This window comes from Neomonachus schauinslandi, chromosome 8 (genome assembly GCF_002201575.2).
Source record: "Neomonachus schauinslandi chromosome 8, ASM220157v2, whole genome shotgun sequence".
Lineage (NCBI taxonomy): Eukaryota > Metazoa > Chordata > Mammalia > Carnivora > Phocidae > Neomonachus > Neomonachus schauinslandi.
The window spans coordinates 143804987-143831892 of NC_058410.1; the positions used below are offsets into that span (position 1 = coordinate 143804987).

At 44.9% G+C, this 26906-nt stretch overlaps 2 protein-coding genes and 4 non-coding genes across 7 annotated transcripts in view; 3 read left to right on the top strand and 3 right to left on the bottom strand.

The window, feature by feature from the left end:
* Positions 1 to 26906, bottom strand: part of LOC123325518 (histone H2B type 1-C/E/F/G/I) — a 388315-nt gene that overhangs the window by 173745 nt on the left and 187664 nt on the right. The gene's annotated exons all lie outside the window — the stretch shown is intronic.
* Positions 1620 to 1692, bottom strand: TRNAA-AGC. Its single transcript has one exon. It is a non-coding gene; the product is annotated as a tRNA-Ala (tRNA).
* Positions 5018 to 5105, top strand: TRNAY-GUA. Its single transcript is given in 2 exon segments — positions 5018 to 5054; positions 5070 to 5105. It is a non-coding gene; the product is annotated as a tRNA-Tyr (tRNA).
* On the top strand, positions 14761 to 14849 carry TRNAY-GUA. Its single transcript is given in 2 exon segments — positions 14761 to 14797; positions 14814 to 14849. It is a non-coding gene; the product is annotated as a tRNA-Tyr (tRNA).
* Positions 16699 to 19256, top strand: ABT1 (activator of basal transcription 1). Of its 2 annotated transcripts, none has more exons than XM_021696839.1 (3): positions 16699 to 16950; positions 17555 to 17760; positions 17910 to 19256. In XM_021696839.1, the coding sequence occupies exons 1-3, from the start codon at positions 16710 to 16712 to the stop codon at positions 18270 to 18272; spliced, it is 810 nt and encodes a 269-aa protein (XP_021552514.1). In that variant the 5' UTR covers positions 16699 to 16709; the 3' UTR covers positions 18273 to 19256. The 2 variants fall into 2 exon arrangements, with proteins under 2 accessions (XP_021552514.1, XP_021552515.1); XM_021696840.1 differs by having other exon boundaries at positions 17594 to 17760.
* TRNAN-GUU lies at positions 21305 to 21378 on the bottom strand. The gene has a single exon. It is a non-coding gene; the product is annotated as a tRNA-Asn (tRNA).

Sequence of the window (26906 nt, forward strand, 5' to 3'; positions counted from 1 at the left end):
TTACATACAGTACAGCTGGCGGCCGCCGAGAAATACGGAGCTCTGACGAGGCGGAGCAGAGGCGGCCCCACTGGGCGAGGGGTCTGCAGACGTGTCTCCGCTCCCCCACCCGGGATCCTGAATCCCGGGAGGAAGGACGCTACCTGCGTAGGAAGGACACGACCTGCGGGGAATTGGTGGGACAGGCGCGCCCCCTGGTGGACTTAGAGTCCCGAGTCTCTGGAAAGGTGCTTTTCCAGGTGAAGAATGCTGAACCGTCTCAGGGCCGGAAGAAATTCAGGACCACTACTCCCCCTTCCCGGTTTAATTCTGTTAACAGTGGCTTTCAAACCTGGCTGAGAAAAACTGGTGGATATAGAATCACCTGGGCAGATTTTACAAAGCGCCTTTGCTTGGGCCAGTTTGGAGGTGGGGACCTAGGCATTGGTAGTTTGAAAAGCTTCCAGGTGACATTTGCTGTGCTGCAAGGTTTGAGAACCACTGATAAAAGAGAAACAAACATTTTAGAATTAAAAATAATAGACAAGGGGGGGTAGGATTTTCTACCCATTCTGGGAATTAGCTCAAAAGATAGAGATTTCTCTTAACAATAGAAAGCATTTGCTAATTTGGGTCCAATCTCATTAGGATATACGAATCCCACTTCCACCCTGTCTCAAAAATGTGATAACAAGCACCTCTGGAAGAGTCGTCAACTACAAAAATGTTAGATCAAAGTAAAAAGAGTTGTGTGAGAATTTTGTCCCTGTCAATTTTCTGATATTTTCCTTCCTATGCTTCGGCACTTTTATTCTTTAATGATTCTCAGACTTTGGCGTATCTCAGAACCCAGAAGCCCAGGCTTCTGGAATTGGGGTAGTGGTTTGAGAACCACTCCCTAAAACGTATTGGGAACTACCCTTATTAAGGGCTGAAGGTTGGTCTAAACTGGGAGCTCCTGATTAACTTCTTGCTTTTTGAAAGCAAATTGGGGCAAAAGAGTAAAGAAGAAAAATGGTCCAATTTTATTTTCAAAGATAACATCTGGGCTTTGGATGCAAAGTTTATCAGATAGTCCTGGGCTGAGCTTCTCCCCAAGGCATCACAGAGGTTCTCCGCCCTCCCGTGATTGGCCCATATTCTGCCATAGTCCAGTTTCAGGATCAGCCTTATCACCACCATCTCCAAAGACGCAGCCAGACGACCCCACAAGAGGAAGAGTGCATGTATTAAAAAAACAAATCTCAAACATACCTACACATTATGTGACTCTTCACCATCTCATTAAGAAATGGGAATCATTCGTTCCAGTTTTAAGAACTTGAGGTTGCCCTTAATAGGTTGGACATGTGAGAAATAGATTCCGAGAGTAAACATGTAATATTAATGCATAAATAAGTGGAGTGTAGGTTTGTAAATCCCCCTGGCAGGGACCGGTATTCAAATGTGCAAAACGTTTGAGAAATCCTAAACAACTCAGCAGTGCCTATCCGGGCACTGTCTGAAGAACAACAGAGAGCGTGGCTTTTGAACGGAAGGCCTTCCCCGTCAGGAAACGGGCCCTGCTCTCAGCCGGTAATGTTTCACTTAGCTCGGTACTTAGAGCAGGAATAAAGGCCAAGGGTAAGAGGACCTAAAACTGGAGAATGCGGGCATCGATCCCGCTACCTCTCGCATGCTAAGCGAGCGCTCTACCATTTGAGCTAATTCCCCGCCCTGCCGCGCCGCCGCGCCTCTCTTACTCACTTCGGTGTCCGCCGGTGATTCGGGACGCGTTGCCACCTGTTTGTAGTCGGCGTTGACCACGTGAACGAGCTGCGGGGCCGCAGAGCGGTGGGGATCGCGTCCCTCAGCGCCACCTACCACCTGTCCTACAGTTCTGGATCCCGTCGGTACAAGACCTCAGAGGGCAGGCGGAGTCCCGGCCAGGGAGGCCTCAGAAACACTCGTCTTAGAAACCGGGCAGGGGTTCAACCCCGGAACCCTCTCCGAGGAAAACAGGCAACCGGAGGAGACTGCAGGTGCACCCCGGGCAGTGAGGCTCGGCTTTGGCCTTCGCGATAGTTCCTGACAATCCCTGCACCCCTAAATTTTCCACCAGTTGACTCTGCTGGCTCCAGAAACAGATTCTCCGGGGTCCCTACAGATTACCCCTCTTAAGGGGTCCGCCGTCAGGCTTTTAAAAAAAAATCACCGCCCGTGGACACATGGCCACGAGGGGGCGCGCGTCCCAGTTAATTTCTCCTTCCATTCTGGCTTCTGCAGTCCCGAGTTTGTTCAAGGGTGTACTATTTTTTACTTTTCTAAGGTAAACATTACTAGGATGCTAAGATAATTATGACTGTAGGCTTACATCCAGAGTCTTTGCAAAAATGCAAAGGTAGTAGTGGTGTCTTTTTCTTCTGGACCTATTGGGTACTAGGTACCAGGTACTGTGCTAGGTGCTGGGTCGGAGCCGGAAGGCCATCACGTGCAGGAAAGCCATATGAAGTAACCAACACCTTCAACTGTCTCTTTGCCTAATATCCCGTCCTTGGAGACTTCCTCTCTTTGGTTTCTTGTTAGTTTTTACTCTCAATGACACTGAAGCAAGTGATCAAAATTCAAAGGCAGGAGAAACATCTCATTTAAGAAAGTGACTCTGTCTCTTTGCAGAGCAGGCCTTTCCAGGATCCTTAAAATACCCTTAACGTTTGCTCTTCTTGTTTGCTTTTTCATTGCAATCAGGGCTGGTAAAAACAGATGAATACCTTTCTGAGGGAAGAACACTTCCACCTACTTGCCTCCCCACAACTTAGACAAGAGAGTTCACGACCAGGTATTCCAAGTGGATGTAGAAACCACCATTCATTTCAAAACTTGGCTCCAGGCCAGCCGTACCCTGATTCTCTCTGTCATCTGGGTACTTCCCCTACTCTTCCCAGGACAGAATTTCCCCAGTTGCAGAAGTCAGCTTGGCCTCCACTCATTTTTTTTCTCCCTATTTATTTTCCATGATTCTCCTAGGAGTGTAGGTGTGGAATTTCAGTGACAGAACGGAGCCCAATTCCACAGCTCAGATCCACGGACTGGGCATTGGCATGACTGACTGAACTGGGAGTGACTGGTTTGTCTGGGGGCTTTCAACCCTGAGCTGGGAGTGCTGGTTTCCAGTAACACTGGATTGGGGATTACATTTTCCAACACTCAGTTTCCACAGAGACTAAATGAAAATCAAGACGACTATTTTAAAATTCACATGGAAGTTTTACCAGTTGTTAAACTATTGGCTCAACTCTAAGCTCTCTGCTCTGGACTGAATTGTGTCTCCCCACACGCCCCCCCCCCCCAATTCTTATGTTTCAGCTCTAACCCCCAATATGACTGTATTTGGAATAGGAATGTAATTAAGGTTAATAAGGTCGAAAGGGTGGTAATCCTGATATCTAGGATCAGTGTCATGATGAGTGGAGACACCAGAGAGCTCACTGTCTGTGTGAAGACACAGGACGCGACCAACTGCAAGCCAAGAAGAGAGCTCTCACCAGGAACCGAATGTCCATCGCCTTGGTCATGGACTTCCAGCCTCCAGCACTATGAGAAAAATTAATTTCTGGTGTTTAAGCCACCCAGTCTGTGGTACTTTGTCACAGCAACCTGAGCAGACTAAGACAACAATCCTTTTTAAATCTGCCGTGTGATAAAGGAGATAATACTCTGTAAACCACATTACTGGTGTCCTGCTTGCACCCATGTTTGCCAGAAGGTAAGCTAGGAGAAGAACACAGGCTGGAGGAGGAGGAAAGGAGGGCTTACTCATTCCCGTTTCCCTTCTGGGGACTTCCTGTTCCTCTAAGTGTTGCCCCAGTAATGAATCCAGCACCAGCCTGAAATTTCACCACTTGTTGGCAACTTTGCTATTTTCCACTTGGTATTCAAGACATGGAAAGGACACCTGATAATGTCAAGAGAAACTGTCCACTTCTTAGGATCCTTTTTCTCTAGCTGCGAATTCTCTATTAGGTTAGGAACATTAAAAGAAAAGTTACTAGGCGCTATTCTCTTAGTTTCTCATGGAAAGGGATTTAATTGCTGAGTTCAAGAACAACTATGTGATTTCAACATTTCTAATAGGAAGCATTGGTGATTGCCATTTGAAGAAAAATTTGGAATGTTTTCAATAATATAGTTTTGTAGAAATTTTATTTTAATAAGCACAGATATTTTATAGAGAAATTCACTTTTTTCCTTACATGTATTGGAGGAAAATTTGCTCCAGATAGTGTAGCATGTTATCCATCTGTGTCTATTTTTTGTAGTTGGTTCAAGGAAACTGATCAATCTCTGTTGAAACTCCATGTTGGATGATTTGCTTTGGAAAAGGAATATTTATATTTCCATTTAAGAATTTTAAGGATTTGTGTTTCATTTTAATTGCTCTACTATAATTAGGCAACATAATATGAACCAGCCAAATCAATTATACAACTAAAAAAAATTTACACACACACATGCACACACAGAACACTTCACATTTTTCATCATTAGAGTTATGAATATACACGATTTCCCATTTGACTTTCAGAATGGAGTACTGTAATTTACCAAAATGCAGGGGGCATTGCTCTGTTCACAACCCAGAGATCTTCTTCAACCTAGCTGTCTGTATTTAGGGCAACTATAACATTTATTGAGCAAACTTTGACGTTTTTGAAAGAAGGAGGAGGAAGTAACCAGAGAGGAGGGAAGGAAATTGGGGGTAATCCAAGGCATTACTTTCAGCTGTATTATTGCTAGGGTAAGAGGACATGGGATACCCTTTGGGATTTTGTCTTGAGATAGACATAAGTAATATCCTAACGTCTTAGATGTACAACGCAATGAATTTTATGTTTTTATAAACCCACGGACCAGGTGTCCGGATCACTATATAAAATACATTCGGTGTCCGAGAAGACAGCTTAAAATCGCACTTCTAAAAGTGAATATGAACATCACCAGCGCAAACCATCTGGACAGAGGTTATTTTAGGAATCCTGTAAGAGCCCTCCCCAGGAGTCCTTCGATAGCTCAGTTGGTAGAGCGGAGGACTGTAGAGGTGACAGTTGGGCATCCTTAGGTCGCTGGTTCGAGTCCGGCTCGAAGGACGAGACTTTTGGAAACCCAGGCTCCTCCAGCGAAGCCGCCGTAAAATTTAGATCCTTCCGGAACATCGGGGAATAACCCCTTCCCGCGTGTCTCCCGAGGACACGGTGCACTTTCCGCTGAGACGAGAAGGCGCTGACCTCTCTTATTTGCGGAGCGCGCGGGCGGCCGCGGCGGCTGCTGTGGGGAAGGGCCGCCGGCCCTGCGGAAGACCTTCCCCGCTGACTCCGCTCGCCTTTCCCCGCGTGGAGCGCAGCCGTGCGCACCGCCGCCCCGGCTGCCCCGCTCCCGCGCTGCACCCCGCGCCCCACGCCGGCCCCCGCGCCGCGCAGCCGGGAGGAGGGCGCAGGCGCGCGGCTGCCAGGCGCGCCCCGCCCCCAGGTCTCCAGACCCCGCCCCTGGGGAGGCGGGGCCCCGCGGCCGCGCGGATCCCCGGTCACCCTGGTAATTCCTGAAGAGGCCTTTTATGGGAGAACTTTCAGACCTACCCCAAAGTGGGAAATGGCATCATGAACTTCACCGGACCCATCGCCCAGATACAGCCACCCCGTTGGCACCATCTCCCCAGATCCGCACCCCGCCCGCACCCTGACCTTTCTGCACAAATCCTTGATGCGGACAGGCCCAGCTCGGCCCCTTGGCCCCCTCTGCACACGCCGGGAGTGGAGGAAAACTCCCAGAGAGCCGTCTCCTTTCAAGTTGACGGCGCGCGCGCGTTTTCCAGGGAAAACGAGCTCGAGCGCGCACGCGCCCTGCCGTCAGAACCGAACGCGGGACAGGACAGCGACCCGGTTTCCCCTGGCTCTCGGCCACGGAAGAAACACGGCACACACATGGGACATCGTCGTGGAACTTCTCATGGAGTAGCATGCTCAGTCTGTTTACGCAGACTTTGATGTAAAACTCGACATTTGAAAATGATCTTGAGTGGTAATTTTCAGGAGCAGCAAGGAATTAGGAGGGTTTGGATTTGAAGACTCCTGCCATAATTTTCAGTCTGCCTTTGGGGAAGCCTGTTCCCAAACACCAAATGGCTGGGAGGAGCTACCAAGAACAAAGGAAAGCAGCCTGAATCCTGAGAGCAGAGGACAAGGGCGGTCACTATGGCTGACACGGAAAATGACACAGGGCCTCTGTCCGAGCACTTACATTAAGCCCTTTTTGCTGCAGCTGCTGCAGTTTCCAGTCTTGAAAAACTGCCACAGTACGTTCAAATCCCAATCCAAGACTTGTATTCACTCCAATAAATCGGTTCTACTTTTAGCTCAACACACTTAGGAATTCCACAGAGAGCCTCAGCCTTTTATTAGAAATTATCTCAGAACATTTTCCCAGAACCCATTTCTTGGAGTGACTGAAAAAAATTACATCTCTTAAAGTAGTATAAGATGACATTAGGCTGACAGGTAGGCTCTTGGCAAAACTTCACCGAACTTCTTCTTCACTCACTGATATCACATGGACATTTGTAAAAAAAAAAAAATCTGAGTACTCTTACCATATATCTTGGCACAGAAGTTCACACATTTTTTGTTGGGTATTTTCCTAGGAGGTGAATAAGCCTTCTTAGTGGATTTACACTTTCAAATTTCCTGTATGTATCTACCTGAATAGGTTAAGTTACAGTGTAGTAATAAGCATTCCCCCCTCCTGCTGATCATGGTGGCTCATAACCAGATACTCTTATTTCTGTGTCATATAAATCATGGTTTGGCTGGTGGTCCATTCTGGGACCCTGACTTGTAGATCCTCTACAACTCAGATCATAAATCATTTTGTCAGGGTAAGGGTACAGAGGGGTGTGGTGGATTGCTCATTAGCTCTCAGACTTCCAGAAGGGACATCTCATTTCCCAAACGTGGCATTTAGAACAACTACAACTGTTGGATATAATACTGAAAACATCAGCTTGAAAGTATTGGAAATTTTAAAATATGGTAAAAACAAATTTGTGTAATGGTATCATATGTTAAAAATAATACATACTATGGGCAAAAGAAAAGTAAACGAGTTAACGGAATCTGATAAGGAGGCCGCGTGTAGGAAGAAATAGACAGCTCAGCAAGACATCAAATTGATGTTGAAGTTTTTGTATGGTTAACTAGTTTTGTTTTGTTTTTAATTACCTCTATTGAAATGCAATTTAGGGGCGCCTGGGTGGCTCAGTCGTTAAGCGTCTGCCTTCGGCTCAGGTCATGGTTCCAGGGTCCTGGAATCGAGCCCCACATCAGGCTCCCTGCTCAGCGGGAAGCCTGCTTCTCCCTCTCCCACTCCCCCTGCTTGTGTTCCCTCTCTCTCTGTGTCTCTCTCTGTCAAATAAATAAATAAAATCTTTAAAAAAAAAAAAAAAGAAATGCAATTTATTTATTTATTTTTTTTTTTTTTTAAGATTTTATTTATTTATTTGAGAGAGAGAGAGAGAGCACATGAGACGGGGGGAGGGTCAGAGGGAGAAGCAGACTCCCTGCCGAGCAGGGAGCCCGATGCGGGACTCGATCCAGGGACTCCAGGATCATGACCTGAGCCGAAGGCAGTCGCCCAACCAACTGAGCCACCCAGGCGCCCAAGAAATGCAATTTAAACACAGTAAAATTCATTCCTTTTTAAGTATATAGTTTGCTGAGTTTTGAAAATTATATTCAATCATATAACCACAACACTCATGATATAAAACCTTTTCATCTCTCCAGAAAGTTGACTTGTGCCTTCAGAAGCACTGATCTGCTTTCTGTCACTGTACTTATTTATGCCTTTGCCAGATGGTTCTAGGAATAGACTCCTACAGTATGCAGCTTTTTGAGTCTGGCTTCCTCCATTTAGCGCAACGCTGTTGAGATTCATCCTTGTCATGTGTGTATCCACAGCTCATTCTTTTTACTGTTCAGTAGTCCATTGTAGGGATGTACTACAATTTGTTTATTCATTCACCAGCTGATGAAATTTCGTTACTGTTTTTATTATTATTAATAAAACTGCTTGTTATGGGCTGAATTACATGCCCCCCATTCATATGTTAAAGCCCTAATTTCCAGTACCTCAGAATGAGACTGTATTTGGAGATAGGGCCTTGAAGGAAGTTACTACATTCAAATGAGGCCGGTAGGGTGCCTGGACCCAGTCTGACTGGTGTCTTTATAGGAAGAGGAGATTAGGACACAGAGAGAGACAGCAGGGGCAGAAGCATGCGGAGGAACGACCATGTACAGAGCAAACAAGGAGGCACCTTTCTTCAAGCCAAGCAGAGGCCTCAGAAGAAATCAGTCCTGCTGACACCTTGATCTTGGACTTCCAGCCTCCAGAGCTGTGAGGAGATAAATTTCTGTTTAAGTCACCCAGTCTGTGGTATGTTGTGAAGGCGGTCTTCGCAAATTATTGTGTGGCTATAAATATTTTGGATATAAGTGTGGCCATGTGTTTTATTATCAGTGAATACACAGGGGTGGGATTGCTGGATCCTATGGTAGGTGTATATTTAACTTTCAAAGAAACTACCAACTATTGGGGGGCACCTGGGTGGCTCAGTTAGTTAAGCGACTGCCTTTGGCTCAGGTCATGATCCTGGGGTCCCGGGATCGAGTCCCGTATCGGGCTCCTTGCTCAGCGAGGAGTCTGCTTCTCCCTCTGACCCTCCCCTCCTCATGCTCTCTCTCTCTCTCATTCTCTCTCTCTCAAATAAATAAATAAAGTCTTTAAAAAAAAAAAAAGAAACTACCAACTGTTATCCAACGTGGCTGTACCATTTTGCATTCTTTTTTTTTTTTTAAATTTTATTTATTTATTTGAGACAGAGAGAATGAGAGGGAGGAGGGTCAGGGGGAGAAGCAGACTCCCCGCCGAGCAGGGAGCCCGATGCGGGACTAGATCCCCGATGCGGGACTAGATCCCGGGACTCCAGGATCATGACCTGAGCCGAAGGCAGTCGCTTAACCAACTGAGCCACCCTGGCGCCCCCATTTTACATTCTTATTAGCAATGGATGAGAGCTCGTTTCTCTACATCTTAGACAACACTTGGAAAAGTCTTTTAAATATTAGCCATTCAAATTTGTACCTAACACAACACATTCACATGTCCTACCCACATTTATGGGGCAGGGATTATTCAGATATTATAAGAGGTGGGTGGGAATCTTGGGGCCGTCTTAGAATTTTGCCTCCTACGATGACTGTGTGGAGGCATCTCATGTGGTTTTAATTCATATTTCCCTCGACTAATGATGTCTACTTTTTCAGGTAGTTGTCATCTGTATATCTTCTTTGGCAGAGTGTCTGTTGAAATCCTTCCCTTTTTTAAAAAAATTGAATTGTTTGCCTCCTTACTGAGTTCTGGAATGCTTTATATATTCTGGATAAAAGTCTTGTCTATCAGGTATTTGCCCTGCAATATTTTCTCCCAGTCTGTGGTTTGACTTTTCATTTCTTAGCAGCATCTTTTGAAAAGCAAATATTAAAATTTTGATGAAGCCCAGTTTATCATTTTTTTTTTTCTTTTGTACCTTGTATTTTTTGTGTTCTTTGGTGTTCTAAGAATTTTTTGCCTAACCAAAGGTCACAGAGATTTTCTTCTGGAAGTTTTATCTTTTACATTTAGGTCTCTGATCAAACTTGAATTAATTATTTTATATCGTATTGATTTATATCGTATTGATGGTAAAAGATTTTTTTGTTTTATATATGAATGTCCAGTTGTACCAACATCAGTTACTGAAAGCTTATCCTTTCTCTATAGAATTACTGTGTTGTCTATGTCAAAAATCAATCAACAGTATTTTTAACAAATGGTGGTAGAACTAAATATCCACATGCAAAAAAAAAAATGAATCACAAAAGTTAACTCAAAATTATCATACACCTAAATGTAAAATGCAAAACTATAATATCACCAGAGGATAACAAAGGAAAAAATGTAGGTAGCCTTGAGCATGGCAATAACTATGTGTGTGTGGCAACTTTTTAGATGTAACACCAAAGGCACACTTCATGGAAAAAAAATAATTGGTAAGTTGGACTTCATTAAAATTAAAAACTTCTTCAAAAAGACACTGTCAAAAGAATAAGAAGAGAAGCCACAGACTGGGAGAAAATATGTGCAAAGGACATATCTGATAAAGGACTGCTATCCAAAATATACAAAAAGCTTTTAAAACTCAACAATAAAATAAACAACTTGGGCAAAATATCTGAACAACTCACCAAAGAAGATATACAGGTGGCAAATAAAAGATCCGCCACATCATATGTAATCAGGGAATTGTAAATTGAAAAATCAGTGAGAAGCCACTACACACCTGTTAGAACGGCCAAAATACAAAACACAACACCAAATGCTGGTGAGGATGTTAAGCCAACAGGAACTCTCATTCACTGAGGCTTGTAACTTGCATTTCCCTAATGAATAACAATATTGAGGATCCATATCATGGGCTTATTGGCCATCTGTACATTTTGTTTTGTGAACTATCTATCCAAATCATTTGCCTATTAAAACAATGGCTCACTATTGAGTTGTACACGTGTGTTATACATTCTGGATCCAAGTCCTTCATCATTTATCACTTAAACACTTACCTGAATGTTTTGCATATATTTTTCCCCAACCTGTCACTTGCCCTTTAATTATCTTAAGTTCTTAAGCATCTTTTGAGATTTTTTCTTTAGTCTTTGATGAAATCCAATTTATCATTTAAAAAAAATTTTTTTTTAAGATTGTATTTATTTATTTGACACAGAGAGAGCCAGAGAGCAAGCACAAGCAGGGGAAAAGGCTGGCAGGGGATAGGCAGGCTCCCTGCTGAGCAACGAGCCCAACGTGGGGCTCCATCCCAGGACCCTGGGATCATGACGAGAGCCGAAGGCAGACGCTTAACTGACTGAGCCACCCAGATGTCCCCCATTTTTTTCTTTATAGTTTATGCTTTTTGTGCTCTAAGAATTTTTTGCTTAACCTAAAGTTACAAAGAGTTTTCTCCTAGTTTTTCTTCTAGAAGTTTGACAGTTTTAATCATTATGTTTAGGTCTTCATCCATTTTGAGTTTTGTCCATTATGCTGTGTAGGGTCTGAGTTCCTTTAGTAGCATGTGAATATTCACTTTTTCCAGTGCCATTTGTTAAGGACGATCTGTTCCTTGGCACCTCTGTCAAAGTCAGCTGATTATGTATATATGCTGGTACATTCTTCTGGACTCTAGCTTTATAGTAAGTAAGTCTTGTAACCAGGTAGTGTTAAGTCCTCTAACTTTGTTCTCCTTCACAACTGTTTTGGATATTTTGCATCTTTTGTAGTCTATATAAATTTTAGAATCAGCTTGTCATTTTTACAAAACTGCTCACTGAGATTTTGACTGGGATGGCGTTAAATATATAAGTCAATTTGGAAGACTTTGCATCTGAAAAATGTGGATTTTGCTGTTATAGAATGTTTTTTTTTTTTTGTATTTTTTGTTAAATTTATCTCTAAAAATTTCACTTTTTAACCCTTCCGAATGGTATTTATATTTCAAGTTCAATAAACCAGAATACTTATTAATAAGTAGAATTATAATTTATTATATTTGTGTCCTTTGGCTTTGGTAAACTTACTATTTGCAGTAGATTTACAGTAGATTCTTCAGCATTTTTTCATAATCATCACATCAGATATGAATAGAGATAGTTTTGCCTTTCCTTTTCAAATCTATGCTTTTCTTTCTTTCTTGACTTGTACTGGCTAGAACCTCCAGGGCAATACTGAATAGAAGTCAAGGTCAGATATCCTTGTTCTAACCTGATCTTAGTGACAAACCATTCAGTCTTTCACTACTAAATATGCTAATGGTAGGGTTTTTCAATATGTCTTTTATAGGTTGATGAAATTCTCTTATATTACTAGCTGGCAGAAATTTAATCCATGAATGCATCCTAATTTTGTCATGTTTATTCTGCATCTATTGAGATAATCATATAGGTCTTTTTTAATCTGATAATAAGATTTATTGATTTCTAATAAATTCTAACCTACACTTTAACTTTTCACCTGGTTTAGTTTTTCGGAAGTTTCTTTTCCCACTTTAAAAATTCAGGCAATATTTACATAAGATGTCCCTTTTTAGTACCATGAGTTCTGACAAATGTATACAGTCATATAACCACACCCACAATGAAGATATGAAATGGTTACATCACACCCCCAACTTCTCCATGTTCCTTTTGCAGCTAACTCCTCCCCCTACATTCTAACCTGCTAACTACTGATGTTTTCTAGTCCTTTAGTTTTGTGCTTATAAGAATGTCTTATGTAGGGCGCCTGGGTGGCTCAGTTGGTTGGGCGACTGCCTTCGGCTCAGGTCATGATCCTGGAGTCCCTAGATCGAGTCCCGCATCGGGCTCCCTGCTCGGCGGGGGGTCTGCTTCTCCCTCTGACCCTCCCCCCTCTCATGTGCTCTCTCTCTCTCACTCTCTCTCTCAAATAAATAAATAAAATCTTAAAAATTTAAAAAAAAAAAAAAAAAAAAAAAGAATGTCTTATGTAGCCTTTTGTATCTGCCTTTAGGATAAGGCACAGGAGATTCATCCCTGTTGTTACATCTATCAATAGTTTGCTTCTTTGTATTGCTGAGTATTCCATTGGAATATTGTCTGTAAGCTTTAGGAGCAGGCAAGTTTGAGTCAGTTAGCTATAGAACCATTTCAGGCTTAAATCAACTCTGCAATACGACATGACTGAGACATGAGGCTCTGGGATCTCAAATGAGTACTTGTACATTACCTAGCACAGGCTGATGAGAAAAATACCGAACCTTTTCTCAGGTCCCATTGTGCCCTTTGTGAAAATTGGGGTTTCAGGGGAGGTGGGTGGGGGATGTGGTAATTGGGTGATGGGCATTAAGGAGGGCACTGGATGTAATGAGCACTGGGTGTTATAGGTAAGTGACGAATCGCTAAATTTTATCCCTGAAACTAATAATACACTCTATGTTAACTAACTTGAATTTAAATAAACTCTAAAAAAAAGAGAGAGAGTGGTAGATCGGGTAAGAGGAAAGCTCTGACCTACTGGAAAAGCTAGAGAGTTACACAAGAAAAAAAGGCAGATGCTGAAGATGAGGAGACACACAGAGAGTCAAAAGCCAATGAGCACTGGCTAAGAGAGGGAGTTTGGAAGTTTATAAACGAGAGAAAAGAGAAAGAAATTTGGATTAGCTGCTGTGTTATGGCAAGGGAGGCTTCTGAGATGAGGAGAGATGTCTGAAACGAAGTGTTGTCCTTTGTGATGAATATCGTGTCAATCTGTGTGTGTTCTAAGATACTTAAGTAAAATGTAAACATTTTTTCCTTTATTTTTTTAAAGATTTTATTTATTCATTTGACAGAGAGACACAGCCAGAGAGGGAACACAAGCAGGGGGAGTGGGAGAGGGAGAAGCAGGCTTCCCATGGAGTAGGGAGCCCGGCGTGGGGCTCGATCCCAGGACCCCAGGATCATGACCTGAGCCAAAGGCAGACGCTTAACAACTGAGCCACCCAGGTGCCTCCATTTTTTCCTTTAAAAACAAGGAAGAAAAGCTTTTATTTGAGACACAATGTGAACTTAGATCCTAGAGTATGACTGCTTTCATGTCTGTGGCGTTCAAGGCTCTGTCAGGACACTCAGTATGTGAAAGAGATGGTCTCTCACAGAAACCGCTCGTTTCTCTAAGCCTTTTCTACTCTAGCATTCTCATATTTCCCCCAGATTAGGTTAGATTATTGGAAAGAAATGTACCTCATTTCTCATGAGAGGGAACTGAATAACTGAATTAAATATAAATTATGTGTTGCAGATTTCTCATGGAAATCACTGGACAGGACCTTTTGAAGAAAGATTTATTTTTCCAAGACTACAGTTTGAAGTACTTTGATTTTTAATAAGCAATACTCTTATAAATGCACCGAAAATCTTTTCTGTAGATACATCATCAAGAAAAGTCTGTCCAGACGGCTTCCTGCTTTCTCCATCGGTGTTCAGCCAGGAAGCCCAATGCTGTAATAGGTACTCATTAGCAGTACCTGACAGCATCCCCACAAACACAGGTCTAAATCTCTTTTTTTAAATTTGGAGAGGGGTGTGTTTCATTTATTTGCCCCACTAAATACGAGCCACTCAATTCCTAAACACACACGCACACACACAATGCCTCTTGTTTTGGGTCAAGTACTTTTATGTCTATACATTATTTTCATTGTCCTTCAAAAAGAATTGCAAAGTTGCCAAAATGAACTCAGCAGTATGTCCACTTCAAGACAATAGATTCCTCTTTAACCCAGCTGTCTACATGTAGGGTAAATTATCATTTATCCATCACTTTAATAGAGAGGCCGGAGGCAGAAGGGACAGAGGGACAGCAGGAGAAATAAGGGTGATGGTCCTATCTATATTATGCCTAAGTGAGCAGGACATGGAACACGGGTGGTGGTGTTCTCTTTTTCAAAGACCGAAATCAGAAAGTAAAAAGCACAAAACTTAAGTGTTCAAGGGTATTAATTTTTTAATATACCTCTATGATCACCACTCCTATCAGTTTAGAACATTTCTAGCACCCTAGAAAAAAATCATGTTTGCCTGTAATTTAAAAAAAAAAAAAAAGGTTAAAACCACTGGGATAAACATTATTCAAAGTATTCTAGCAAACCATACCACCAATCCTTCGATAGCTCAGTTGGTAGAGCGGAGGACTGTAGATGTTCACACATGGTCATCCTTAGGTCGCTGGTTCGAATCCGGCTCGAAGGACTTAGCCTTTTGACAGGTTTTTCACTGAGGCCGCTTGCGTGGACCCTTAGCGCAGATAAGAAAACTTGAACAGTTGGGCACCTTGTCGTTTGTGCTCATAGATGAACTTGTAAGACTGAAAATAATAAATAAATAAATAAACGATCCGCAGGTACATACACAAGAAGCTGCGCATGTAAGACGGGGTCTCCAGGGAGACTGACTTTTCATGGAGTTTGGGCAAGGATCATGGGGCGCGTGGAGAACGGGAAGGACCTCTTGGCCCAAGGTTTTCATTTTATTTTGGAGGTCCCATGGCCTTTCTGTTATGTTGATGTTTAAGTGAATAAACATTTTATTAATGGGAATTTCAAATACACACAAAGTAGAGAAAACAGCGTAAATGACCACCAGAGGCCTCGCACCTGTAGACTGGCATCCTCTATCCCCCCACATGCCCCCTTCCACCCCCGACCTCTTGAAGCAATACCAAGAGGCGCTCTCCTCTCATCCATCGTTGCTCCGTGTTTTGAAGACAGGAATTCAGTTCCTCTTACCGCCCCCTCCCGCCACCAAAAAAAGCAGCGGCGGGCAACTGACAGAAAGTTCCCTTCCATAAAATTACCGAAACTGGTGTAAGAACTCGAGGAGGCTGGTTTCTCAGCTCTTTCGCCCTCTCCACGGAAGAGCGTGGCGCCCTGTTCCGGCAGAACTAAACTGGGGCGCCTGCCTGGCAGGAGATGTCACCTCGGATGGTAGCTGTGGACCCCTTGCCCGGTTTCTGTGCGCACCCGCCCGTTCCAGCGGGATAGGAAAGCCTGTCCCGCTGCAGCGAGGGCGGGTTTACGCTATGCTCACACTCGTCCGGGCCCCTTCCACAAAGCCGGCTGCACGGCGGCTCCGCATTCGCGGCGGCTGGTCTTTGCAGTCGGCCCAGCAGCAGGTGCGCGCGGGAGGAACGGCGGCGCCAAGAGCGCGCGGACGGCGCCCCCTGCCGGGCGGTCCCCGCACTGCGGGGAGGGGCTGCGCCCGGCGCCCGCGGGAGAGGCCTCGGCTGCGGTGCAAGGACCGCCCGCCCCGCCGCGCCGGGGCCCGCAGCAGACGCCGGTCCCGGGAGAGCAGGGTTGGCGCGCCGCCCCGGGGTCGCCGCAGTCCGGGCCGTGTGTACACAGGACAACAGGTGTTTATAATATCAGCATGCATCACGTGTCAACCAACGCAAATAACGTTTTGAAAACAGGAGAAATAACTGTTGCCCGTTAAAATTTCCTGGACATTATTCACAAAACCAAATTGCAAATTAATATTTTAAAGTACACAAAAGGTTTTAAACTAAATGAGGTCACAACTGAAGTATTCAAAATCTAAGTTTCCAAAACTTGTATTTGCAAAATTAACCTACATTTTCAAAACGTAAAAACATTCAGAACTCGAAGTTAAATTTTGAAAAATAATTCACGTTTCAAAACTCAAGAAGTCTGAGTCAACCGTAAAGGCGAATCATCCCCCAGCCGGAGTCGCACCCGGGTCCCCTGGGTCAAAGGCCGCTTCGATCTCCCAACTCCCCAAAGCTTTCCCACATTTCCAGAAGAGCCCGCCTCCCGCGTTCTCCCATCTCGCCGAGGCGCCCTCTAGGGCGCGTCCACCTGCGGACCTACCCGCTCGGCGCCGGCCGCTGCAGCCCCGAGCGCCGCCGGTTCGGCCACCGCGAGCCTCAGGTCCCGCCTGCCCGCTTCGAATCCCACTTCCGCTCTCGGCACCCAGTCTGGTCCTGCCGTTCATCTCCGCCCCGTCGGCCCCGCCCCTCCCGCCGGCCGTCGCACGCGCTGTGCGGCAGACGGCGCGGCGCTTTACGGCTGCCGTGCTTCTCGCTCCGCCGGCATGGAGGCGGAGGAGCTGGAGAGCGAGGCCTCGGAGCGGGAGCCTCGGGCAGGGACAGATCAGAGCCCAGAGGCGGCGGAGGAGCAGGAGGAATCCGAAGAGGCGGCTTGTGGCGCCAAGAAGCGGGTGGTGCCGGGTATTGTGTACTTGGGCCACCTCCCGCCCCGCTTTCGGCCTCTGCACGTACGGAACCTTCTCAGCGCGTACGGCGAGGTCGGGCGCGTTTTTTTCCAGCCCGAGGGTAAGAGCGCGCGCCCGGGCCGTGCGGGCGGGGGGTGGCGCTCGCCGGCCGTGAGCTCGCCTGCGCGGGTCCGAGGCGCTGTGGGGGCGGGGACTCGAGGCCGGCGCCCGGCTCCTTTGGGGGGCGGGGTTGGGTGTGGGTCGCTCAGTGAGCGCCGATGAGTGGTTCTCGGCTGGTTACGTTTGGCCTGTAGCGTCCACTCCGCACACGCCCCGTTCCTGAGCCGAATCTACCGGCTCGTTAAATGAGCGCGCCCTGAATAAGAGTCTCAGAGGCTCTTGCACGGAACTGGACCCATCCCCTTCGTCCCCGTGACCCAGGTCTAGAGACAGCGTGTGATCCGCTGACCCCAGCTTTCCTACAGGCGCTAACTGAGTTGGGATTCGGGGCGTGTGCGTGTGCGGAGCACATCTGATGCAGGAGTTGACGGCTCAGGAGAGGACTGAGTTAGACGTCGGGAGAGGGTGTACGGGGAGAGGATGGACCTTGCGGTTCTCTTCCCCGCAGAGGCCTTGAGGGGGATCCTGGCCCGCGGGCGAGGGGGAGGTGAAGTTAGTTGGGTGCCACGTCGGCCTCCTAAGCCACGGCTGTGTCTTGGGCTCAGACGGCTTCGTGAGGCGCAAGAAGAAGGCCGCGGCAGCCTCGGCCGCGGGAGGCAAAGAGCGGTCCAAGTACAGCAAGGACTACACCGAGGGCTGGGTGGAGTTCCGAGACAAGCGAGTCGCCAAGCGCGTGGCGGCCAGTCTTCACAACACGCCCATGGGCGCCCGACGGCGCAGCCCCTTCCGTTACGACCTGTGGAACCTCAAGGTGAGGGCTAGGCTTGCCGGCCTCGTCTCAGCCTCCCGCCTTCCCAGCCCCAGCCCAGCGCCTCATTCCCTCCTGTTGGCCCCACTCTCTCACTCCTCTCCATCCCTGACGTACCCTGCCCAGATCTTCTCTTGTTTTCCTGCCCGCAGTACTTGCACCGTTTCACGTGGTCCCACCTCAGCGAACATCTTGCCTTTGAGCGCCAGGTGCGCAGGCAGCGCCTGAGGGCCGAGGTTGCCCAGGCCAAGCGTGAGACTGACTTCTATCTTCGAAGTGTGGAACGGGGACGGCGCTTCCTTGCCGCTGAGGGGGACTCTGCCCGCCCGAGTGGCACCTGGACCTTTGCCCAGCGTCCTACTGAGCAAGAGCTGAGAGCCCGGAAGGCGGCTCGGCCAGGGGGACGTGAACGGGCTCGCCTGGCAAATGCCCAGGACCAGGCTCGCTCCAGCCGAGGGCTGCTTGCCAAGATCTTTGGAGCTCCACCACCTTCAGCGAGCGTGGAGGAGCCCTGACCAGTCAGGGGCTCTTGAAGGGTGGACAGCCCCCTTCCATGTCTGAGCCCTGCTTCCTGTCTACCTGATAATGATTATATTATCTTCCTAAGACCAGCAGTCTGGTGGGTGCTTAGACATTGACGTCTTGTGTTTCTCTGGTCCCCCCTCCAACTCCTGTTGCCTGGCTGAGGCACCTAATCCATACTAGCAAGAGTGGGACTACTGCAAGATGCCAGTTTTGTTTGACCCTTGGCTGTCCGCCTCCTCCCCAGTGAGATCCTCTGAAAATCCCACTTTTTGCACCCAGGAAGAGCCTTTGCTTCAAGCTAGAGTGATAGTGTCAAGTCCAGGCAGCTATTTCTACCAACTGTAGTTGAAGGGCAGCAGCAACATCTGTTTTATTTAGAAAAGATTAACAGGGCCAGGGGTCAGTGGGATGGGACTGGGTTGGGAGCCACCTTCCAAATGTATGTATAGAAAAGAAAAAATTTATGTATTTATATGCCTTCGTAGTTTTTTGGGGAGGGGGGGCATTTTATGAGTTCTAACTTCTGTCTTCTCATGTCCTGTTCATTCCCCTTCATCTCCTGGTCTCAGAGCCACCGTTCTCCCCCACACCCCTAGTTCAGCCTGGACCCTTTTCTATCTATCAAATTAATTTCTTAGCCCATTTTATCAGTTATCTAGTTCAGCATTTACTAAGTCGCTATATGAGGACATAGGGATAGTAGGTAATAACACATGGCCCTTGGTGCTAAGAGTTACCACTAGAAAGAGACATTTAAGAAGTAAACGTACAGAGGTCCTGCAGGCATCCTGGTACATGTATATAAGGGACAGAGTAGGGGCCATGGGAGGGCATGGTGGGCTCTGTCTGGGAAGGGAAGCAGTGTTTAATACGAAGCTGACTCCGGATCACACTCTCCAGAGATGGGGCAGTTCTCACCAGGTTCTCCAGATCAGTCCTGAAAAGTGACCAGAAGTCTGACTGAGCCTGGTGTACTCCTGTTTTTGGAAACAAAGCTCTGTGGATGTCATGTTGGGTTCAAACCACTGTAAAGGTGGACAAAGCCTGGGAGGTAGCCAGGCACAAAGGTGCACTTCTGTGAATCAGGGCTTAGGTGAGGGACGGTTCATAAGCGACGTGCAGAGCAGCCCTGGAGGCCACAAAGAATCTAGGTAAGCCCCTAAGAGAAACGAAAACTGATGTCACAGTAAACTAAACTAAATTACAAAATAAATAAATATATAAATTAAAGCTGGTCAGGGCACGGGGCTGGCTCAGTTGGAACATACAACTCTTGATCTTGGGGCTGTGAGCTTGAGCCCCATGCTGGGTATAGAGATGACTTAAAAAATGTTAGAAAAGGGACACTTGGGTGGCTGAGTTGGTTAACCTCTGCCTTTGGCACAGGTCATGATCCCAGGGTCCTGGGATTGAGCCGCACATCAGGCTCCTTGCTCAGTGGGGAGTCTGCTTCTCCCTGTCTCTCCCCCTGCTCATGTTCTCTCTCAAAGTCTTAAAAAAACTGGCCAGTATCTAGTTCATTAAACTTAAAGGAAGTAGTAGAGTGATTATAATAATTTGGGTTTTGCTTGTACTATTTTTTTTTTTTTTACCCACTGTCCTCAATATAATTACTCATTTGTTCTTTGGGTGAAGTGGATTAATCCACTTCTTTGGCTCTAAAAATCCTAGTCATGTTAAGATTTTAATTTGGTAGGTGAACTTTATTTGGGAGGATGAAGATGACCATACAGTAAAAAATAATGGTTACTTGGTGTAACATTTCCCACAATGCCTATACTTCTCATACCCATCAACAGAGACGTGTGTAATGTTACACCCTCAGTCTTAGGAACTTGATACCCTGGTTTCTGTGTTCATTTCTTGTGAGTTTGTTTCATGTGGATTGTTTCCTCAGGTCATGGTGTCTTCCAAGTGAGCCAGAGAAATCCAGTGTCAGAATTTGATAAGCTGTTCATTTATCAGAATTCTAAGTGCCCATTGCCCCCTTTGCTAGATAAAGAGAATATCAAGATCAAGAAAATTCTTCCCCTTAGGTCGCTAACAACTTACAAAATAAAACACATATAGGGCTTAATTTTTTGAATGAAATAAAGATATCAGTGTATTCAAGGTCAGCATCTCAGGCTGCAGTTCAATAGTTCCGCACAAAGAGCTCACACCCAGAGCCTGGTGAACTGGGTAAATCACAGGTGGAGTGAGAAATGAAAATAAGAATGGGTGGAAGAAAATGAATTTCCCAAGAACTGTCAGTTTGATTCCCTGGAGACTAAGCCCTTTGAGGGCAGGAGAACATATTTTTTACACTTAAATTTTTTTTCTTTTTTTTTTTTTTTTAAAGATTTTATTTATTTATTTGAGAGAGAGAATGAGAGAGCGCCGAGTACATGAGAGGGGGGAGGGTCAGAGGGAGCAGCAGACTCCCCGCCGAGCAGGGAGCCCGATGCGGGACTCGATCCAGGGACTCCAGGATCACGACCTGAGCCGAAGGCAGTCACTTAACCAACTGAGCCACCCAGGCGCCCTAAATTTTCTCTTTTTTAAATGTTGCCGTGAATGACCCTGACATGGGTCAATTTTAGTTGTACAAATATAGTAATCATATACACTTCCAGAAGTGAACTCGCAGAGTAATTTGGGTAGATAATGTCAAAATGCCTTTTATGAAAAGTGTAAGTGACCATTTTTATGATTCCTCTTATAAGCGAGGAAACAGATGATTTAGAAAAATACCCGTCACTGGAAACCAGATATCCCAGACAGAGGCCTCCAGCACTCTTCGTTCGCAGTGTCTTGGGGATGTCCAAGGCCCTACCCGAGGATCTGACTCAGGGTATTGAACTCATTGGCTAAGTTTTTAATCGCTGAACAAGAGAATATTACCCCTATCCCAAAGACGATCTGGCTAAGCCTGTTAGCTCCATTTTCATTTAATTTGTGAGAATGGTCAGAAACAATATTGTCATACAAAGTTTCGGAAGGAAAACGCAAGCTCTGCGCGGTGTCCTTAAATGGAAGGGGCCGTCCCTGGGTGGGCTCGAACCACCAACCTTTCGGTTAACAGCCGAACGCGCTAACCGATTGCGCCACAGAGACGGGGGTGAGAGGTGCTGCCTTGTCAGACCTGATCATTTCATTTTTCCAGTCTACACTGTGTGATACTTTATGAGTGACGCTTTCGTTGGGTATATATATTGAAGAACTGTCCCCGCATGATTTTTGTTGTTCCTATGCTTGTTTTCAAAACAAGTTTTGATAATATGGATATTATGCTTAGAGAGGAACTTCGGAATGTTGATTGGGTGGGGAGCAGGGCGCGGGACTGCTGTTTACCCGAATAAGTGTGAATATAATCCAAAAAAGGACATCCGGACAGAATTTATTTTCAGTTCAAAAAGAGTTTTTGCTGACCCTTCAGGTGATAGAACAGGCCCTGTAAGGATTCTGTTAGATGAAGACATTAAATGGGAAAGATACCAGGAAGAACAACGAAGAAGGGAAAACCTAGAGGCTCATCAACGCATCCTCAAATTATCAGGTAAAAGTGTACTTCCTGGGAAATTGGATGTTCTCATTTACCAAAGTAGGAGCGCAGAGCTATCTTGCTAATTGCAAAGAGAAAATCAAATCTTTACAAAGAAGAGACTTACGTCTCCACTGAAACTAGGGATCAAATTTAACATCAACAAGGGGACAAATTAACATGTGCTTCCTGATGAAGTCACAGAAGGTACACAGCACATGATATTCTGCCTAAAAGGATTAACTTGGATGTAATTAGGTCTGTTAGACAACTTCTAGCCTTGTCCCTACATTTAGCTATTGCTGTGTAACAAGACACTAAAAAATGTCAGTGGTTGTTTGGGTCATGGTTCTTCCAGAGAAGCAGAACATATATGATAAATCTCCTTCCTCTCATCTCTCTACCTCAGTCCCTCTCAATAGAGATCTCCCCCCTTCTGTATTTATCTATCATCTAATCATCTATCATCTATTATCATCTATCTATCTATTTATCATCTATGTATCTATCTATCATCTATCTATATCACTTACCTATCTAATTGGCTTATGTGTAGAGCTTACCTATCTAATTGGCTTATGTGTAGAGCTTACCTATCTAACTGGCTTATGTGTAGAGCGGGCCAGCAAGCTGGAAACTCAGGCAGGATTTCTATGTCACAGTCTTGAGACAGAATTTCTTCTTCAGGAAGAAAAGGAGTGAAACATTAAGATTTAAAATGTTGGTTGAGTAAAATAAGATCTTGGAGACTTCAAAGTAAAAAAATCCACTTAGGGTCTTCGGCATAAACTTGAGTATTTTGGAATATATGGTACATGGAAAGGTCTGGATGGTAGTGCAAAATGACATTAATACGTCCCTAGACAGAGATCGCACTAGCTGGGAAAAAGGGTAGAGACAGAAATATTATGATGTAATGTATTTTTTCTTTGCTAGGAGAATAAGAAGTAGCCAAATAATGAGCTCTTTTGTCTTAGATAAAACTTGGACTTGGAAAGGTTGAGTGACATGCCCAGGGTAACACACTGGTGGATTTCATGATGAATGAACTCCCAAACCTAAGCTCTGGACCATTAAGCTCTAGTATGTTTCCTACTACATCTTGACAGTGAGGAGTACTTCAAAGGGGGTTTCTGATCTAGGGTAAAGAGGATAGTGTCCTGTAAGTTAACATACTGGCTAGTTTCTAGCTGTACTTCAAACCAGCAGATCTGGGGAATGGAAAGCTGAAACACCTAGTCTCTTGGCTTAAAATGTGCTTTAGAAATATCTGATTATTCTGACCCCACATCAGAGAGTAGTGGCAGAGGCAGGAGGAGAAGCAGACTCCCCACTCAGCAGGGAGCCCGACACGGGGCTTGATCCCAGGACCCCAGGATCAGTACCCCAGCCAAAGACAGAAGACAGACAACTGAGCCACCCAGGGGCCCCTGTAACCCTTATGAACAACTCTTTCTGAATGTTCTGCCCTGGGCCTTTGCTTACTTCTCCGTTTTGACTGATGGTATATGGATGAGAACATATTCTTTGCATCCATCCCAAGTCAAATCTTCCTCAGGAGTACAGCTATCTTTCAGTTTCCCGAAACAAACGATCTTGGCATTTTCCAGGAACTTCTTTCCTCCTCTATATATCCACTTCTTTCATCGAGTCAAACTTCTTTCTCGGAACCCCTGTTAGGGAACAGGCAGTGGGCTTGTTGTTGACGATCCTCCACCCTCTGGCCTCACCCTGTGTTTTTAACAGTAACTTCAGTCTCTTTTCTGGCTCTCACACGTGATACACTCATCCCTATCATCATACTGCTGATCATGTTTCCCACTCTGCCTGTAACACCCTAAATTCGTACACATGATTCAAGACCCATGCTGTATGAAGCTTTCCGTGCCTTCTCCAGCCTGCAAGACCCTCTCCCTTCTCAAAATTCCTTTAACTCTTACCTTGCCCGTTTAACCAGACACTTAAATGTACATATAAATACGTATGTATAAATGCATGTGGATGTGTGTGTATACACAGAAACCCTAACAGTTCTGTAATGATTGTGCAAGGGGACAAGGGCCTGATCCAGTGCACACTTTCTATTACCAGCAGGGCCAAGAACACAGCTGTGCGTGTGACTAGTCCAGAAGACGGACAGCCGCATGCACGAAAGACAGTTAGATGTAGAGAAGGGCAGTGAGGGGAAGACACCAGAAGAGTGGTTAACGTTCCTTTCAGATACCGCCTCTACCACAAAGTGTTATATCTAGTTATCTACCCAAAAATAGAGCTCAAGTTCCAGTGCAGGAACTTGACTAGTCATTGGTTAATTGGTTAGTTATTGGTTAGTCAGTAGAGTACCAGAATCAAGGAAGAATACCAGTGTTCAGGAATTGAAATAATAAATAAACCAAGGAACAGATAAATCTACTTATCCCAACTTAGCTGGGTCCTGACTATCATAACAGTACACACTGCTTCTTCAAAAGTTAGAGCAATTCTGAGACATTAGTGTCCTGGTAAGACAGGGCTAAGGGAAGAAGAAAGGCATGAAATAGCCTTGCTCTGATAAAACTTCCAGCCTTCAAGTAAAAAATGCACTCACTTGCTTAATACATATTTATTGAGTGTCTTCACATGTCCTAGGCTCAGGAGATACCATGACGCATGGGCACTTTTTCAGACTTCAAGGAGCTTATGGTCTGGTAGAAAAACTACAAGAGCCAAATAAGTGCACAAATGTATACAAATCTGTGCTCTGTGGTAAATGTTATAAAGAGTAAAATGTTGGATTAGAATATATCCAGCCTCTAACATAGGAGAAGGAACATCTGAGCTGAGAGTGAAGGATAAAGAGAAATGAACTTACAGATAAAAAAGGAGAAGAAAGGAAGTCTGGGCAGAGGGAAGGGGATTTGGAAGGGCCCTGAGGTAGGAGGCAACATAAAACCTACCAGGATATGAAGGATGAGTGTGACTAACACTGAAAGAGACATCTCTTGGAACAAGGTGAGCCTGGAGAAGCAAGGAAAGACCAGATGATGTGGGCCTTGTAGCTAATATTAAGAGTTTGTATCTTTGCCCAAAGAGCGATGGGAACCACCAAAGGGTTTTAAACAGGGACATGGCGTGCGTAGATCTGTATTTTTAAGACATCTATCTGCCTGTAGTATAAAGAGAAGCCTAAAGAGAGGCAAAAATGGGTGTGGGAGACCAGGTAGGAGGTTATTATAATCCAGGCAAGAGATGCCAGTGCTTTAGCCTAGAGTGAGAGTGGCAGAGACAGAAAGAATGAGGCAGATACAAGAAATACTCATGGGGTCAAATCATCAGGTTTTTCTCCATATGCCCAATGGGAAAGATCAACCAAAAGGTAGAGTTTTTAAAAGAATAAAAAGACTGGGAGGAAAATTTACCAAAAAACCCATACATGATAAATGACTGGTATCCAAAACATACAAAGGTCTCTTAAAATACAACAGTAAGAAAATCAATTAATTTAAAAATGGGCAAAAGATCTGAATAGACACCTCATCAGAAAAGATCTACAATGGCAAATAAGCACGTGACAAGATGCCCCCCAGCCTATATCATTAGGGAATTACAAATTAAAATAACAATGAGATATCACGCCACACCTATTAAAATTCAAAACACTGATAACACCATGCTGGTGAGAATATGGACCAACAGGGGTTCATGTTCCTTTTTGGTGGGAATGCATAATGGTACAGTCGCTTTGGAAGAATGTTTGACAGTTTCTTACAAAGCTGAACATCGCCTGCCCACGCAATCTAGCAACTGGACTTCTTGATATTTACCCAGGTAAGTTGTTGTATCAACACAAAAACCTGCACACAATGTTTCTTGCAGCTTTATTCATATTTGCCAAAACTTGGAAGCCACCAAGATGTTCCTCAACAGGTGAATGTATGAACGGTGGTACACCTGGACAGTGGAATATTAGTCAGCGCTAAAAAGAAATGAGCTGTCAAGTCATGAAAAAACATGGAAGAATCTTAAATGCATAAGGCTACATACTATAGGATTCCAACTATATGCCATTTGCAAAAGGTCAAACTATGGAGACTGTAAAAAGATCAGTGGTTGCTAGAGGTTCAGAGTGGGAGCGAGGGATGAAAAGGTGGGGCGCAGGAGATTTTTAGGGCAAAGTATTCTGTCTGAGGCAGTCAGGGCGGACATACATCATCATGCATCGTCAAAACTCAAAGAATGTTCTAATGTAAACTATGGACTTAGGTTAACAATAATGAATTAATATTTGCTTACCAATTGTAATAAATGTATTACTGATACAAGGTGTAAATCACAGGAGGAATTGTGTGCAGAGGGAGATTCAGTATGTGAGAACTCTCTGTATTTTTTTTTCTTTTTTTGACCTGTCTGTATTTCTTTTTATTTTTTTAAGATTTTATTTATTTATTTGGGAGAGAGAGCACAAGCAGGTAGAGCCGCAGACAGAGGCAGAGGGAGAAGCAGACTCCCCACTGAGCAGGGAGCCCGATGCGGGACTCGATTCCAGGATCCTGGGATCATGACCTGAGCCGAAGGCAGACGCTTAAGCGAAGGCAGACGCTTAACCGACTGAGCCACCCAGGTGCCCTTGAACTGTCTGTATTTCTGATTAATTTTTCTATAAACCTGCAAGTGCTCTAAACAAGTCTTTTAATTTAAATCAATCAAATCAATTAATCCTATAAAAAAGGAGAGGAGTTGCTGAGCAGCCTCAAAACAGGATCAAAGAGAAAGTTCATGAGCACCATTGCCTGTCCCTGTACTCAAATTAGGATCCAGGAAACAGCTCCCCAAATTCTCCCAAAATGTCTTTTGCTCTGCAAAGTAGAATTCAATCTGACCTTAGTTTTAGTCTACCTTTTCATTCAGTGACACATTTTTAATATTTCCCTCCTGCTTTAGAGGGTTATAGAAATCAATCCATTAAGTTCCATAGAAGGACATAATGACCTCAAACAAGCATGTTTCTTGTTCTGTTATTCCCTGCAGAATTCACGTCTGGGTCAATACATTTATTGGACTGTTCAGTTTCCTCAGGGATTTAATGGGAACACGACGCCTGCCCAATTTCTAGAGTCCTTGT

Coding starts and splice junctions, on each gene's coding strand:
- ABT1 (XM_021696839.1), top strand. CDS start 16,710: ATGGAGGCGGAGGAGCTGGAGAGCGAGGCCTCGGAGCGGGAGCCTCGG. Junction 16,951..17,554: donor CGTTTTTTTCCAGCCCGAGG/GTAAGAGCGCGC, acceptor TCTTGGGCTCAG/ACGGCTTCGTGAGGCGCAAG. Junction 17,761..17,909: donor ACGACCTGTGGAACCTCAAG/GTGAGGGCTAGG, acceptor TCCTGCCCGCAG/TACTTGCACCGTTTCACGTG.